The 17857-nt window shown below is 41.9% G+C and overlaps 1 protein-coding gene across 7 annotated transcripts in view; it reads right to left on the bottom strand.

The window, feature by feature from the left end:
* BOC (BOC cell adhesion associated, oncogene regulated) overlaps nt 1–17857 on the bottom strand; it is a 72213-nt gene that overhangs the window by 12555 nt on the left and 41801 nt on the right. For all 7 annotated transcript variants that reach the window (XM_088668788.1, XM_088668786.1, XM_035114402.3 and 4 more), the window contains 6 exons: nt 10277–10423; nt 9254–9397; nt 8548–8841; nt 6712–6984; nt 4996–5294; nt 198–357 (listed from right to left, as the gene is read on the bottom strand). In XM_088668788.1, coding sequence (XP_088524914.1) covers nt 198–357; nt 4996–5294; nt 6712–6984; nt 8548–8841; nt 9254–9397; nt 10277–10423 — 1317 coding nt within the window. The remainder of the gene's footprint in view (nt 1–197; nt 358–4995; nt 5295–6711; nt 6985–8547; nt 8842–9253; nt 9398–10276; nt 10424–17857) is intronic.

Raw genomic sequence — 17857 nt, 5'->3', positions numbered from 1 at the left:
ATGAGATAAACTTTTAGTATCTTATTGCTCTGAATGATAAACTTCACCAACATTCTGTGGCGGCTTACATTCCATGGATGTAACTGCGTTTTATTAACATTATTATTGTTAACGAAAGCAAATTTCTAAATGACAAAGCCTTCAGCATCAGGACAAGGAGAGAATTTACAACTCATGGGAAAGTACTACATCTTTACCGGTCCTGAAGGTCACCATTGCTGTCTGCCCTTCTCCAGCACAGTTGTAGGCAGACATCTCCACCTCATACAAACTTCCTGGGTCCAGTTTTATTAGAGTCAGATGATGCTGGTTGGCAGGAACATCCCTGACTGTCCAGCTGTCTGAAGAATTCATTACCTGTTGAAGGACAAGGAACAAGCACACCTATGAGTGGATTCAATTGCCTTCACCTTATTATGGATAAAAGGGTTATTGAGCATTTTCAGCCAAAGCAAGATCTAAATAAACTTGTTGCTGGCACCTGTCTGTTTTGAGAGACAATAGAGTGCAGGGATGAAGTCAAACTGCTGTGTTAGTGAATAAGCACCAAATACCTGCACCTCCCCACCTCACAAGGAGGATGGGGAATCCCTAACATAGAAACATATTATAGGGCAAATCAAATACGACATATAATCCCGTACATACTGGAAGATGAGACAAAACAATGGATACACTTAGAGAGAGACACAATTGAAAATATCAGCACCACAGCATACCCATTCCTCCCAAACAAACTAAGAAAGATCCCCACAACACTTAATAGGTACACACAAACCATGTTCAAAGCATGGAAAACAGAAACGGACAAACTATCCCCAACCACATCCCCACTACTCCCCCTGGTCTACCATCCATTATTCCACCATGCAGCACAAAACATCCAAACTAAAACCTGGCAAACCAAAGGCCTATATCGCCTAACAGACTTCTATAAAAATAACATACCTCTGACAACACAAGAAATACAGGATAAACTAGAAGACACCCAAATACCCTGGTTAGCACAACACCAATTACATGCCCTCTTAAACAAGCCAGCAATAAAATTAGCAGCAACAAGACCCCTGACACCTTTTGAAAACCTCCTAACAACAAAGGGTCTCGGCAAAGGGATGGTATCTGCAATATATAAAATACTGCTCCAAAATACCACAAACTCCCCAGACACAATAAAAAAACAATGGGAAGAAGACATAGGCTATGAGATTAACCCCACTCAGTGGACCAGAATGTGGTCTAAACCCCCCTTTAAATCCATATCAGCAAAAAGGAAAGAACTCACTCTGAAAACCATCTACAGGTGGTACCTAACACCACGAAAACTAGCACTAATACGCCCAGGAACCTCATCAAAATGCTGGAGAGGATGCACCTCAACAGGCACATATTTCCACATGTGGTGGGAATGCCCCAAAGCCCAACAATTCTGGAGAACAACCGTAAGAGAAATAGGTAAAATAACCCAACAAACATTAGAACCTACCCCAGAACTGGCCCTGCTAAACATCTTCCAGGACAATAATGCCCACCTACATCACAAAGAACTCATAACCCACTTACTCTCAGCTACCAGAAACACCATAACCAGACACTGGAAAGACCTGGCAGGAGTAAACATGGATCAGTGGTACCAGACGGTATGGGAAACAGCCCTACTAGAAAAATTAACCAATAAGTTGAAATTGACACGGGGTCAAATAGAAGAAGACGGCTTCACCCCAGTATGGCTCCCCCTTATCACATACACAGCCCAACAAGACAACGACAGAAATCCACCAACAGCATACAAATCAATATGGCTAACCTGACCCAGAACACCCGCCCACCCTACTCACATAAAACAGACCACCACAGCCAATCACAAAAGAAAACTATATCCTAGGCCAACCCCACCAACTCTCACCATCAAAGGAAAACAAATGCACAACAAAGAACCTGCACAACCGATGCTGACAACCCCCCCCACACACTTTAAGTAAACTAGAAACATTGTCACACCACCCCCACCCCCTCTCCTTATCTACCGCTCTCCCCCTTTTCCTCCCCAATGTCTCAACGATTGAAACTGATCTGTAAAAAAGCTATGAGAGACATTGCCCAAGTCTTTGTAAACTGAGAAAACCTTTAATAAAAATTTACAAAAAAAAACAAAACTGCTGTGTTAGTGACACCCCCCCCCCCAGGACACAAGCAAGTACGGAGGTCCTGGGCTCTCCAAATGACAAGACCCCTGCTCTCTCAGCCTTGCGATGTGGTCTAAAGGAAAGCAGAGCAATATGCTTGGCACCAGGAGTTGTCGGAAGAAGGCATACAAAGTGCCACCCAACCGTCTTATGGACTCCACTCTGGATTTTTGTTGGGTTTACTCCTTAACCATTTTTTCTCCCAAAGATATCCCGCAAGGCACTGGAGGTTTAGGATCAGAGTTTTCCTTCTCTTAGATGGGCTACTTTTCCAGGCTGGTAAGACCCATCTGCCCCTCACTACAGCACATGCAGAAATAAAGCCTAAGCAAATGCAACTGAAACAAATGCATTATTGCTTCATTTTTTTAACCCAACTCTCCTTCCCTCCCCTTCCTTTATGTTTTTCCCAGTTTAAATTTTAGATTGTCTTGTATTCTGCAAAGTGTCATGCATACTGACAAGAGCAGTTTGGATTTGAGTAGTAATGACAACAGCAAGAATGCTATGACAAGTAAATTCTCAGAAGCATTAAGCTACTTTGCAGCATGATCTTATTAAATTGATACCACTCAGAGGAACCCCTTTACAATTCCATGTTGTAACAGTCCTGCTAATAGCAATTGAGAATTATAAAATAAAATTGTTTAAACATGTGTGCTACATATATAAAATAATCACTGGCAAACTGGTATAAGATAACATATGAATAAAGTAACACGGGAAAGCTGCCTGTTATCTAGCTCACAATGCTCTACACTTGTTGGCAATGGCTCTCTCTCCTACCAGGAGATTCTGGGAACTACAGAACCTGGGAACTTTTGCATGTAATACAAGTACTTGATTACTGAACTACAGCCCTTCCATCTGAATAGAAGGAGATTAAGATTATTAGCTATTTCCCAGTCAAAAATAACCATATGACAATGAAAGAGCTGTATCATCAACAATGCAGAGCTGTCAGAGAGATAAACAACTACCTGACATTTAGAAAATACCTAAAGGCAGCCCTGTTTAGGGAAGTTTTTAGTTTGTGATATTTTGATGTGTGTTGGAAGCCGCCCAGAGTGGTGGGGGGACCCGGCCAGATGGGCGGGGTATAAATAATAAATTGTTGTTGTTGTTGTTGTTGTTGTTGTTGTTGTTGTTGTTGTTGTTGTTATGTATCATCAAGAATTAGAGGGGGGGGAATGAACACCCCCAAGGGAGAGAACTCCAATATCTACTTAGCAACTCCAAACTACACAGGTTGTGCATCTGTGCATTTACCAAACAGTTATAGGTTGTATCCAACTCTTTCCCTCCGTCCCTCCGCTCACTGCAGGCTCTTACCTCCAGTGAAATTTTCCATGAATGTGACAAAGAGGGAGGCTTTTTTTTTTTTTTGCAAAGATCCCCTTTGTCTGGAGCAGATGGGGGGCATAGGGGACTGGAAAAGGATTAGGAATCGCTGAAATCACATTACATTGGTGAAAGGCTCTTATAGGCTACAGTGTCTTCTTTGAATTGGAAACAAGACTACAATTTTGTCCTAAAAAAGAAAATTTTGCCTCCAATAGGAAAATGCCATATTTATCACAGATAGTTGTAAACAAACCTGCAATCTGAAATGAGCAGAACTACTTGTCCACCGGCAAATATCTGAATTCTGGTAGTTGATACCCATTGCTACTAATTCCCTCAATCAATTGACTTATTAGGTAGGTACCACTTCTCTATTCACCACTATTCCCATCTCCCAAGGAATATGTAATCACAATGTTATAATTTGTGCTGTGGAAGTATTGAACAAAGCTGCATAGGGTTAACGAGTTTTCAGTGCTATCTTTAGTTAAAAGATTTCTAAGTAGTCCAGGTTATTTAGTTAGCACATGTAGTACACGTGGGCACTCCATAAACTGGATGGTATCCAATGCAGAATACACCCACTGAAATAAATTAACATTACTTAGTCCTATCCACTGTTTTCCATACGTCATATCTGAGTATGACTTAGCTGGATAAAACTCTCTGAAATGCACTTACACCTCAAGTAAACACATGTCAGAATAGATTTATTGAAATGAGCTCTGATATAATCATGTTTATTCAGAATTTGGCTAAACCCAGCTTCTCCTTTACATAAAGCCCATTTCAGGGTGTCTTGTCTTGTTACCAGCCACACAAATAAAAGTGATAGCAGGGTTAAAGGCCTGTAAAGGCCTTTAAGATACAAGAAAGAATCTCCAGCTGAGAATTTGCTCTGTGCTGGAAACATATTAGTCCTAAGTGCAGTGACCCATGGTGACTCCCTCTGACCCAAGAGCCTTCCAGGTGAAGCGGCTGAAAAAAGAGAGACCACAACCAACGAACAAAGCAAGGAAGGGACATGCAGCAAGCTAAGATACCATGATGGTCTGGAATCATTACTGGAATCTGTCTTATGGTAATGATAAGTTCATCAAAAGAGGAGGGAGGGTAGTGGGAAGAAATGCCCCAGACTAAGTAAAGTATAGTAAAGTATATGCATAATCACAGGGTTATGTACATCCTGGGTTTGCCCCTATTCACTGATACATACATCTCTGCAGTTCTCTCTCCCATGCTGACCTCAAACTTGCACCAAAGCACCCACTTCCTTATGCATGTTCCTTACACTGCTATCACTCACTGACATTCAGAGACCGCACACAGGGCAAATATCTTGCCCATCCAAAAGACGGGCTGCTCCTACCTAAACTGGCAAGAAAGTGTAAGCTATACAGAGCTTTCCAGAGAAACTGTGATTCAGCATCATGATCAGAAATTAGTTAAAAAGGAATGTGCTAACCTTGCGGTGTTTTACAACATAGTAGAGGACTGGGGCTCTGCCATCATGCCGTGGTTTCCACAACAGCTCATATGAATCAGTTTTAGTAGTCCGGGGAGAGCTAAGGATGACTGGGGCCTCAGCTGGAGACACCAACTCTTTGGTAGTACATTGAACAGACACAGATGGTGTCGTGGGCCTGGGTCTTAGGAAGTTTGCTTTGTCTTTCAGCATTTTTTCACTATTGCTAAGCAGGGTAGGTGACAAGGCAGACTGAGCTGAATCGGCAACAGAACCTTGCTGTGGCTTCAGAGTTGTTCCTAGAAGGCAAGAGAGAGGATGTTTTGAACAAACGCTGGAGCACTTAACACATGTCTTAAAACTGATACCCACTTACTCCCATCGATCAGGAAAAGGTGAATATGTATATATATATATATATATATAGAGAGAGAGAGAGAGAGAGAGAGAGAGAGAGAGAGAGAGAGAGAGAGTGCGTGCACTTATTAGGGTTTTCTTAGCACTGCAGTAGAATAACACCCATTAAGTTGGGTAAGTTTCCATTCCTGCTATAAACTATTACATGAGTCTTCAGATGGCTTTAGGCTTCTTCCTCTTAACTTAGCAAGCCTAACTTTTTCATAGGCTTTTGGCTCCTTTAGAAGATAGAAAGTCTGCTTTAGGTAGCCAGAGGGGACGCTCTAAGCACCTGGGATTTTGGTGCACTAGGCATCAGCCTACTCTTGTCTACACAAAGTCCTGGAATACCTGCTCCCTGCCTTGCAGGCCTTTTCCCACTTGGCCTGAGAAGGTGGGCCCCAGACTGACTCCAGCTACAAAAGCTCTTGGGCTGGGGCACTTTTTTGGGGGGGGCTGTTTTGGGGGGAATTGTTGCTGTTGGTTTTGTGTATTTTTATTTTAGATCTTGTTGTAATTTTTGTGGAAACTGTTCAGTTTGGTTCTGTCTGTTTATTTATTTATTTTTTATGTTGTAGTTTAATATTTTGTTTATGTTGTAACCCACCTTGAGCATGGTCTGAACTGTGGAAGAGTGGCATACAAATACAAATGTTTGTCACAATCACCTATTTTATCACTTCAGCACTGAATTTTTACAAATATTTAGTCATTTTGATTTTTGTAAGCTGCTCTTAGTGTTGGTATTGCGGCTGAAGTGTGGAGGGTAATTCAGACACTCAGACACTTAATACATATGTAAATGGACAGATAAAGAATTTAAGAAGCTCAGTCCATGAAATAGAGCTATGCAGGGAAAGCACCTTTCTCCCTAAGTACTGAGGGACCTACTCAAGATACAACCTGGATGTGTTCAGGTTCATTTCTCCAATACTCTGAAAGCCATACATCTGAGAAGTAGGAATCTCAGGAAATTCCTTTCCAGATCAGAAACTAACTTGAGCTGCATGACTTGGCATAAACAGAGAATGAGCAGCCCCATGTATAGACAGATACACCCCTAATACTAATAGCAATGAGATACTATTTAGGGAAGTTTTTAATGTTTAATGTTGTATTCTGTTTTTAATATTTGGTTGGGAGCTGCCCAGAGTGGCTGGGGAAACCTAGCCAGATGGGTGGGGTATAAAATAATAATAATAATAATAATAAATAATAATAATAATAATAATAATATACTTTCTTTTGCTGCTCAAAGTGCTTTACAATTCTTATTTCATTATCCCTATATGAACCTTTTGAACTTCACTTTGGACTTACCAGGCCCAGTAGTCCTCAGCTGGACCATAGCCTGTGCACTCCCAACTTCATTCTCTGCCATGCACTGATATATCCCTTCATCCTCAGGCCCCACACTGGAGACACGTAGGGCCTTGCGAGAGAGTTGCATTCGGTGGCTGGAGAAGAGAGGAACTGCATTACGCAGCCACACAACTGATGGCTGGGGGTTCCCCCGAACCTTGCAGATGAACTTTGCACTTTGACCCCATGAGATGATCTGCTGAGATAGTACCATGACAACCTCTGGGGGTTCTGAAAAGGAAAGAGAGTTACAATTCAAATTAATGGGGGGGGAGCAGGTGTGAGAACAACCATTCACCTCTGAAACAGGCAGAACTGAAATATTTGTAGCTACCCTCCTACGTTGCTGTGTTATAAACGGGGTTATGAAGACGGCAATACCCAAACCTATTTATTCTTGTGCGCAGCCATTAAGTGTCCTATATGTAGATCCTTCGTGTATTTCAAAAGTTATCTTTCGGAGATCGTAGAATAATAGAATCTTACGAGTTGGAAGGAACCAAGGGTCATCTAGTCCAACCCCCTGAAATGCAGGAATCTCAGCTAAAGCATCCATGACAGATGGGCAGTCACTACGCTCTTCTACAGCCACAGGCTCTAGACCGGAAGACTAATGGACCTATTCATTAATTAAATCTCTTCCAAGAGCTCCCTGATCCAGGTTCTTGGGCAAAGGACCTAGGTAAAACCTTATGTGTTGAATTCTATAAATCAACTCCTTCAAGAACAACTGCCTGTTTTGTGTGTTTCTTTTATATGCATGTATACCAGGTAATCCTATCAAATTGGGCTTATTATGCAGGTAGATGAAGCAGCCTTCTTGACTGGCCAGGGATTACCTAGCCTGCATTAGCTTATAGCCCAGACATTTATTTCCTTTAAAAAGGAAATGCCTCTGTCTTTTTGCTTGATCATTAAGCTTGGCATACTATATATTGATATCTTTTTAATTTCTTTGTGAGATACTCAAAGGACCAAATTCACCCAAGGATCTTTAAATTACAGTTCAGCTAAAAGTGCATGCCTGCTTTTCACAGCACATTCCATCTAGCTTAGAGCATTTTTAGTTACTGAATACAATTTTCTGTCTTTTGATTATATTTATGTGTGTGTGCCTAGAATTACTGTGCCTCGATAAATAACTCAGTTTTAATCCTCTGGCTCTTTTTTTGGAAAGTCAAAGCTTTGGCTCTGCCCTCAAAGCTTACTTAGGCAGTCATTAGGAGTTAGGCCCCTGAGTGAAATCTAAGCTGGAGGAATTTTGCTTGTGAGCATTAAATTGCACCTCAAAAACAGTTCTGAAATATATGACGATGTGGGATTACCAAGAGCAGTCTCCAGACCAGGGTCTCCAAACTACGGCCCCCGGGCCGGATGCGGCCCAATCGGCCTCCCAATTCGGCCCGCAACGACCCCCGCCGCCCGCTGCCGCCGCCCGCTCTTACGGCGTGCAGCGCGGCGACGATCTTAAAAATCGGCAAAAAATCGCCGAAAATCCTTTGTGCGCATGCGTATGGGCCTCTCCCGACCCGGAAGAGGTCATTTCCGATGCACTTCCGGGTCGGGGGAGGCCCATACGCATGCGCACAAGCGATTTTCGGCGATTTTTTCCCGCCCGTGTGCGTGTGCGCATGCGCACGGGCGGGCACTCCCCCGCCCTCCGGCCCGCTGCGCGCGCACTCCCCTGCCCTCCGGCCCGCCGCGCGGTAAGTCTGGGGACCTCTGCTCCAGACCATGGTTGTAGCTGCTGGGTCTAACAGGAGAGAAGAGGGAGGAAAATGAAGTAGTACTCACCAAACACTTGAACATTGTAGAGAATGAATGCTGCTGCAGCCTCACCCATGCCATTGTCAGCCATACAGCTGTAGGTCCCTGAGTCTTCCTCACTGATTGCATCAATTAGGAGATTGCTGAGAAGGAATCGAGTCTTGTTGTAGCCAGAGACATTGGAACCATCCTTAGCCCATGTGACACGTGGAGGTGGAATCCCACTAGCCACGCATTCAAGGATTAGAGTTTGACCCTTAGTGACAATGATGGTCTGAGCCTCTGGGGGATAAATTATGCGAGCTGCCTCAGCTGTGGAGCCTAGTAGTACCAAGAGAGAAATCAGTGAAACAAAATTAAGACAGCCTTGTAGAACAGGACAAGATGCATTATGTAGGCAGAAAAGCCTATTGGGGTAAAAAAGCCACTAAACAGGAAGTTTCACCAACTGGAATTTCATCAACTCCATCACTCCATATATACGGTAATACCAAAAGCAACAGAAAATGTACAATGAAGCCTTATGCTTGTGAGATAAGTTTCTGCTACCTGCACTGCAAGAGGATAATTTGAATTTAACACTCCTGTATAGAAAGCAAGCTCTCAAATATGAAGGGCTTGTGTAAAACATGCAGCTTAAAAGGACTGCATTTGGTGGCACCTGCAAAATGGGACCACCACCTTAAGACAGCCTGAAGCCAATGAACCCAAATATTTGGAAGAAGTGACTTACGTCTCACACGGAGCTTCTCGCTAGACACCGATGTTTTTACTTCCTGGGTGATAGGGTTGTAGGCCGCACATTTGTAAGTTCCCTCATCGTCTTGGCTTGCATTGACTATCTGAAGATTCCCAGATGGCATGATCAGATAGTTATCTGTTAAGATAAAGGAGCAAGAGGGAAAATCCGTATTATACAATTTCTAGCATACTGTAAACACAAAAGGAACATTATCGAGTAATAATAAGAGAAGCAGAATAAGTTTCCAGCTAAAACTGAGAGAAAGAAAATGGTGAGTGGTTGGAAGAATGGAATAAAAAGATTTGAGTAAAAAAAAATCAGCTTTAATTCTCATGGCAAACCTGGTATGATAATTAGAACATCATTCGGTTTTATTATTAAAATAAGGGATTCACTCATCCTCCCAGCACTTCCCAGCTTTCAGATATTTCTTTCACAGGTATATTTTTAGTGCTTCAATAAAGTTACAGGACAGTCAAGAAATTGCTCCCGAGTGAGGACCGAAATGTGGAGCCATGAAAGACTATGTCTACTATACAGAAAGCCATAGCCCTTAAGAGAACTCAGAAAAATGATTGTACAGATCAGCCCAAAAGGCACAGTCAGAAGGTGTAAGGTAAAGGCAAAGGGACCCCTGACCATTAGTTCCAGTTGCGGACAACTCTGGGGTTGCGGCGCTCATCTCACTTTACTGGCCAAGGGAGCTGGCATACAGCTTCCTGGTCATGTGGCCAGCATGACTAAGCCACTTCTGGCGAACCAGAGCAGCGCACGGAAACGCCGTTTACCTTCCTGCTGGAGCGGTACCTATTTATCTACTTGCACTTTGATGTGCTTTCGAACTGCTAGGTGGGCAGGAGCAGGGACCGAGCAACAGCAGCTCACCCCGTCGCGGGGATTCGAACCGCCGACCTTCTGATCAACAAGCCCTAGGCTCTGTGGTTTAAGGTAAGTGAGATATAAAGCAGCCACCAATTCCAGTTTCTCTTCCTTCGTAAGCCAGTCACAACTCACCTCTGGAGACCTCCAGCCATTCATGTTTCACACTGTAGCGAACCTGGGCCTTTGGGTGGCTTTCAGGAAGATCACAGGCAATTACAGCTGTATTTCCCTCATCAACTTCTATCACATGCTGGCCATTGTATTTGAAGTCTTTGAGATCTGTTTAAGAGGATAGCAACAGGATCTGTTAAAAGCTGAACTGCTGGGCTTTACACATGGGAGAGAAGTAAAAGTGGTGGACAATGCAAGTAGATTAAAAAGAATCACAAGGGGGGTGCTCAAGGTTTTGCATTTATTACAAACTGAAGAAGCTTATATCCTTTCCATGAGATTATATCACAATCTCATGTACTGTTGAAAAACTCCCAAGAACCATAGCATATGCAGCTGTCTGAAATATGACCATTTCTTATGCCTCAAGTGCTCGTTCTTTCCTAAACTCCTGATCCTAAACCTAGAAATAAAGAACAAACTGCATGCTGGAAGGTAACGGGGTTCTAAGCTCTCCATTTCCTTTGCAATACTGTACTATTGTGGAGTGCTCACTTGTAAGAAATGCAGGTGGACAAGAGAAGGGTACTTAATCTTCCCTCTCTCCACTCCCACCCTCCACATTCAGTCCAGCAAATTCCCCAACAATGTCAGGTTTTAAATATTTTTCTTTAGCTGGGCTCCACAACAAGCCTAGGCAGGAGAAACATGACCTGGGTGGGATGTTTTCAGGATAGAAATTGGATGCACAGGAGGAGTTAAGCCATACTGCCAAGTGTCTTCCAATCTCCCCTTCGCAAATAGCGAATATAATAATAATAATAATAATAATAATAATAATAATAATAATAATAAATTATTTATACCCCGCCCATCTGGCTGGGTTTCCCCAGCCACTCTGGGAGGCTTCCAACAGAAAAATAAAACACAATAATCTATTAAACATTAAAAGCCTTCCCATCACCTTGACAATATGTGGGTAGGATGACGCTTTTGCCAATGTGACACCTAGTTCACTGATATCAATAGGATTTACATGCAAGTGTGCTTGAGAGTGCAGCCTTTGTCTCTCCAGGAGTCATTTGGGGAGTTTCCTGAAGGCATGGTCCTGTTTTCATGGTGTACAAAGGATGGATGTATGCAGTTGCTGGGCAAAGGCAGTATGCCACTAAGCAAATCATAATGCCTCTGGATTGATTGATTGATTGATTGATTGACTTTTAAGTGGAAACAGATTGAATAGCCCAACTGATTTTTTACTTGTTATCTTCTGTTTTCTTTATTCTTATAACTATTTAATTTCGTTGCCACATCAAATAGGAGTGTAGACTAGAGCTGATCTCTTTTGAAATTATCCATTATGACCATATGATTTCCAAATACCTATCACATTGCCTGGCGTGCTCTGGTTCAAGGTGTCATGTAGAGTCGGACACGACTAAACAACAACAAATCACACTGCTTTGCAAGGTAAGGCATTTATTATCTGGTGAAGCCCTTTTAGCACCCAAACACACATACACAAACAATGAATTTGGAATGGGGAGCTATGCGCTGGCAGAGTTATGCTAGTGTCACTCCATAGGTGGAGGCAGACACAGCTGTTCTGGCCTGGGCAGTGAGAGACCTCCATTCCTTACAACCTACCCCACAACAAGGCAAATCAGGCGGTTCGGTTCTTCCCTAAACTGCTAGTGTGGGAAGCAATTTAGCCCACTACCGCAAGCCCCCCAGAACAGATAATCAGTTCTCAAAACAAACCGAGACTTTTATGAAGCAGTAGTCACTTTCAAAGTGTATTGCCATAACCATAATAAACAAGCTTAAAACTTCATTATTGTTCAAAACAGAAACCCATATCAACAGGGAACAGTTATTCAGCTTTGTATGTTTGTAATCAAATTATAATTGTTGATGATACTGGTCCTAATGTTCTACTGTTATGAACCATGAGAAAGAGAGAAATATAATGGGTTTTCAGATATACTTGCAAAATTAACATTACAGAGCAAGAGAGAGAGAGAGAAAGGTTTCTTATTGAGGTCTACTTTGTCTGCTAAACTAGTTGGCTGCACTATTCTCTGGGCTCTTAGGAGCAAAACAACCAACAAAGAGGTCCTTTAAAAGTGAGAATGAGTATACCAGATCAAGAGGGATGGATCAAGTTTCATCGGAGAAGGTATTTGAAGTGACACCTGCCTTTGCTTGCCTGCCTGCCAGTACATTTGAGAAATCCATTAGGAGGGAATGTTTGCACAAGTTCTCACCACAACCAGCCAAAAAACCCCAACAACCTCAGCCTTCCTTCTTCCTCTCTTCCCTGCTGTTTTCTCTATTACTGTGTCTGAACACTTCTTAACCATCTGCACAGGATTTCAAGAATCAGGTGCCCAAAACTGAAACCTCTAATGAATTTGTCATATAATAACAACTTTCTATTTCACTGGTTCTTGCTCTAGTAAACCCCTTTCCTTATCTAGCAAAACAATAGTATCTCAGAGATACAATGCCATCTTTACAATGCAAAGACTTACAATGCAAAGTTCTGTGGGGCAATGCAATGAGAGTCTGAGTGACCTACATATAATGAGTGGTGTTAGAACTGTGATTTCCAATGGTGAGGCAGGTTGTACCAGTATGTCATGGGTGTTTTGAGAGTGGCTCGCTAGTTTGTTAGCAGGTACTGAGGACTCCAGAGCAGAAAACAGTTAAAGGGGACTCCAGTTCTGGGTATGGGATTACAATTATCAAGTGAGTCATAGACATAGACCACTGCCAGTGAATTCCCTTGATCAAATGTTGAAAAAAATCACTATATCAAACTCCAGGTTCTTCCAGAAATAGGAATAATTTTCTAAGCTCATATGAAATCCAAAGGGCCTTTGTTTGATACATATTACATCTCCTAATGATAAAACATAAACAAAATAACTACTGTACAGTATTATGTTTGGAAATATCAAGATGAACTACTGAAGCCTTTGCCCACAGCACTCCTTCCTGGAATGTCTTCAGTGTGGGATGATTGTTGTGGCAAATATATGCTTCAACCCAGTAGCTATGTGGGATCCTGTTAATCTGGCTTTAATTAAAGAACTCGCATCTAGTCCTCATGGTTTCTTGTAGTGCTATCTTCCTCAAACTGCCAAGCCCTGAGTTAAACCAAATGCCCTCTTAGCAGTGGAACCTCACTGATCCACATTGGGTTTGTGAGGTTGACAGCATCCTTTCTTCCCCATCATCCCAATATGATATGGGAAAATGAGAGCTCAGAAGGAGATGCTTATGACTATCCCATCTGTGGCTTCAGTAGGGAGTCAGACATGTCCTGTTCTACTCCTTTCCTAATGCTTGTGTGGAATTACTACCGGGTACCCCAGTGCAGCAGTAGAGTGTATGCACACAACTGTGAGCAAGAACCTTTCTGCGCATTCATTTGAGGAATAAAGGACTGGTTCTGATCGAGGGGCTGAAGGTTTGGAAGGCTGTACGAATTCAAGAATTTTGAGAAACAATGTAGTAAATAGAAAGAAACAGCTCTGTGCTGCATCATGCCCTGCTCTAAAAACACGTTTGCTAGGTCCAAAGGCTAAAAGGACTCCTTAACGTCAAGAAATGAGTTAAACTGAAGGGAAAATTTCACAAAATATAGATATCAAGTATTGCTTCACTTAAGCGCTGTGATAAGAAAACTTGCACCAATACCCCTTACTGCACCAGTTCTCAATTTTAACCTTCAGCTGAAAACTACAAATAAGCCCTTCATTTTCATAAGACTGGAGTCTGGGATTTTTGCCTGCAAAGTTTGTGATTTGGTAGCCTACGATTCCTGACTTCTTTCATATGACCCGTGCTAGTGAGAGGGTGTGCCGTCTACAGTTGGACTGGATCAATGCAAGTATTCAGGCAGCCGGGACAGCAAAAACTAGAACAGCCTGTGAACTGAAAACTATGGCCAAGTCTCTATTGGCAGACTGGAAGAGTGGAAAAATATGTTTTCTTTCTCTGGGATTTATACCAGCTCTCCAACAGCAAAAGACAGCTCTGGCTCCAAGGTTCTCCCACCCACGCTTATGGAAAAGTGACATGAAATTTCTCAAACAGGCTAATTAAAGCAAGATTGCTTCAAAAACATTTTTAAATAAAAAACAGCTCCCTTGGCAGCACTGCAAAAAACCTCCCCAAATGAAAAACGTATTAGCTGTCAGGAGAATATTTCCGTGCTAGTGCCTGGATTCAAGAAGGGAAGGAGGGGAGAGACTTAACAAAGACATAAAAATGATTTGCAGCAAACATGTTTAATGCTTCAGGAATGTCTTGGCATCATGCAACTAAAATAATAATAATAAAAGTAAAAAGAAGGTGTAAAGGGGTGAACTTCAGAAAAGTGATTAATTCTTTAAAGGCAGGCTGGGGATGGAGAGCCATGTTTCCACTGGGTATTGCAGACAGATGGGAGGTTAATTATTCACTCCAAGATATTGATGGGACAAAAATTAAGGAGAGGCTGGTGCTGACTTTATTTTCCTATTTCTCTTTCTCATGGGACAAATGTTAGGAGACACAGAAAACAGTGGTGGGAGAAAAGAGAATTGAAAGCTTGGCTGCTGACATCACACATTTATCTGATCAACAAAATACAAATAGAATCAGGAAAAATTAATGTGCATCCTGGTGGTCCAAATTCATCACAGCCATTTTTGAATCCCAGAGCCAAGGCAAAGGCTCCAAAATTACTGGCAAAGGATATGTATGCACAAAAGCAGCTTTAAACAAAAAACAACCAAAGCCGTCTCAGCCAATGAGCAGAGAAAGAACAGCCCAACACTTCTGCAAGCCAAGCCACCAGGGAACAACTTTCTTTGCAGATGGAATATAAAACATTTTCTGCTATTACAAGGTTTGCTTGTAGAAGGAAGAGCAATCCAAGCACAGTTTCACAAGGGTAAGAATGGCTTTTTCATAATAAAAAAGAACCATGACTTGTCTTCTGGAATGCATTTACATCTCTGCTACCTTTTTCACTTATGTCACTTTATTTTCCCCATGCCCTCAAATTCCCCAACAGGAAAACAGAGAAAATTAATCTCTGATCTATAGGAAGATCAGATTTCCACATCAATATTCTGTCACTTTTTACAATACTTGTGCAACTTGGTAGAGTATGCCTGCATCTTTAAACAGTAACCTAGCAAAAGTAATATGGTGTAACAGGGATATTCACACATTCGAGATTTGCCAGCTACATCATGCGCAGTTTGTCATGCACAGAAGGCTTATTTCAGTTGTGGCTCTCCATACATGTGGGGGGAAATGTAGCCACCTCCCTTGTCATGGGATATGTTACTAATATTAAATATACTGTATAGCTGCTCACCTGAAACACCTGATACAAGCACAGGTCTATGTCTATCGCTCTGTCCTCTTGGCCTTCAACTGTCTCTTGAGAAAGCCAGTTATAATTGTATAGGCCTGGTTAAAACCATAGTTGAGAGAAAATTATGGCTTAATATGTACACACAGCAACATGAATGCTGCAAGTGGACTCTGCTCTCCACATTGCAGCACAAGAGGGAAAACAAGCCACTGTCTGGCTTGTCGAAGTGGCCAAACCCAGTCTCACGGTTTATATCTCCTAAACAGACAACAAGCAGTAAGTCAAGAACAAAGCTTGGTTGCTATTCATAGTTTGTTTGGAGAAAAAGAAAACACAAGCATGGGTTTGGATGTCACAACAAGCCAGACCCTGGCTTATTTACATACAGCACAGTAGCAGGGGAGCAGAGCAAGAACTTTCCAGCAGTGTGCACTAGCACACTGCATTCATATTAAACTATACATACGAAACAAACTATGATCTAATGTGCCATGCAAACAGGATCATAGTAAATCATAGCAACAGCTCCACTTTTTTTGGGGGGGGGGAAGAGTTGTATGACTGAGTCTAGCCTTCGCCGCACCTGTAATTTTAAGATAGAAAACGCAAAAAAAAAAACCCTAAGCCTTTGCCCAATAGAATTCCAAACTATAGAGGCTGAAGAAAAACATTTTACCTTACATCATTGTGATGTTAGGTGCTGGATAGGTGGCCTACCTATCAAAATAGTTCGTGGGGGTTACGGGGGTTAGATCAATATCTTGCCCACCTGCCATATCCAGTTTCTCACACTTTAGCTAGAAGATAAAACCGCCTGTAATTACTACTGCATATTGGCAAGAAACTTTACAACTCAGCTTCAGGATTTTTGTTTGGTTTTGCAAAGAAGAAGAAGGAAGGGGGGGGAGAGAAGCCAAAGTGAAGAATACAGATATACAACAAAAAGGCCTAGCATGTTATTGCGAGCTTTGGAGTAAAACAGAGCAATTGTAAAGAAAACCTACCAACCCCCACACTGATGTTGCTTGGAACTTGAAATCTGTGTTCTATATATAAGCACTTAAACTGAACTGAAATGTAAAGTTAAGAACATCTGCTGTCAGTTTGCCTTTGGTCCCAGATAACATATTGCTTTAAACTGGCACTGTTCTTTACTTAGTTAGTTGCCATCCATCTTGCCCAAATTTGGTGATTTTTGCAAATTCCCCTTAAGTTTGTCCCCAGTTTCTGAAGGACTCAAATCCCATGATGGATAACATTAGGCAGAAGAAAATGTACTAGACAGAAAGAAGTGCTCCTGGGAGGAAATAAATTAAAAATAATTAAAATGACCAAATCTCCAAATATATTATTACATCAAATTCAGCAAAGGATTACTGTGGAAGATGCAAGTTCAGGAAAAGAAAATGACTAAAGGCCTCTTTTAATGTAAAGCAGAATATGATGTTTCACTGGTAATCCACATTTAAGCTACAGGAATAAAGAATGGTGGAGCACTTTGCCTGGCTTCCATTAAACTCTGACTACATTGCTAACTCACTTCTTATACAACGTAAGCAAACCTCTTCAAGTTGAAATGGCTGTAATACTGTAGAACAAAGAATATCTGAGAGAAGAGCTACGTCCTACTGCAGATGTTTAAACTGACTGTTGCTGTTTTGGTGTAACAGTGGTTGTGTAACCATGCTGTTCCTACAAGTCTATATAGCCCAGCAGCAACCAGCACAGTTTGGTTCCTTGAATATTAGGAGACTGGGACTCTTGATACACCCACAAAACATAATGGGCCAGATTCTGCTAAGTCATTATGCAACGGAAGTGATCAGAGAGACCCTCTAGTGCAGGGCTGTCCAACAGGTTGATCGCGATCTACTGGTTGACTGTGGGATCCTCCCCCCAAAGATAGAATAGAAAAGAAAAGAAAAGAAAAGAAAAGAAAAGAAAAGAAAAGAAAAGAAAAGAAAAGAAAAGAAAAGAAAAGAAAAGAAGCTGAACAACTTTGGCTTACCTAAAAAAAAGCTGAACAACTTTGGCTTCCCTAAGTTTTTTTTTTTATAGTGGTTGTAGATTGCAGTCACTTGGAAGTTGGACAGCCCTGCTCTACTGCAACAAGACTTCCACCCCTTCTCTGAGCCCTCCTGAAATCTGTTTGGGAAGGTCACGAAAACTCCCAGAACAGCATGTCAGGGAGGAGAGGGGCGATCCTCCCATCTGGCAAACAGAAA

The sequence above is a fragment of the Zootoca vivipara genome, chromosome 4 (genome assembly GCF_965207765.1).
Source record: "Zootoca vivipara chromosome 4, rZooViv2.hap1.1, whole genome shotgun sequence".
NCBI lineage: Eukaryota > Metazoa > Chordata > Lepidosauria > Squamata > Lacertidae > Zootoca > Zootoca vivipara.
Note: the sequence above shows the minus strand (reverse complement) of the source record. Positions and strands in the feature narration are given on the sequence as shown.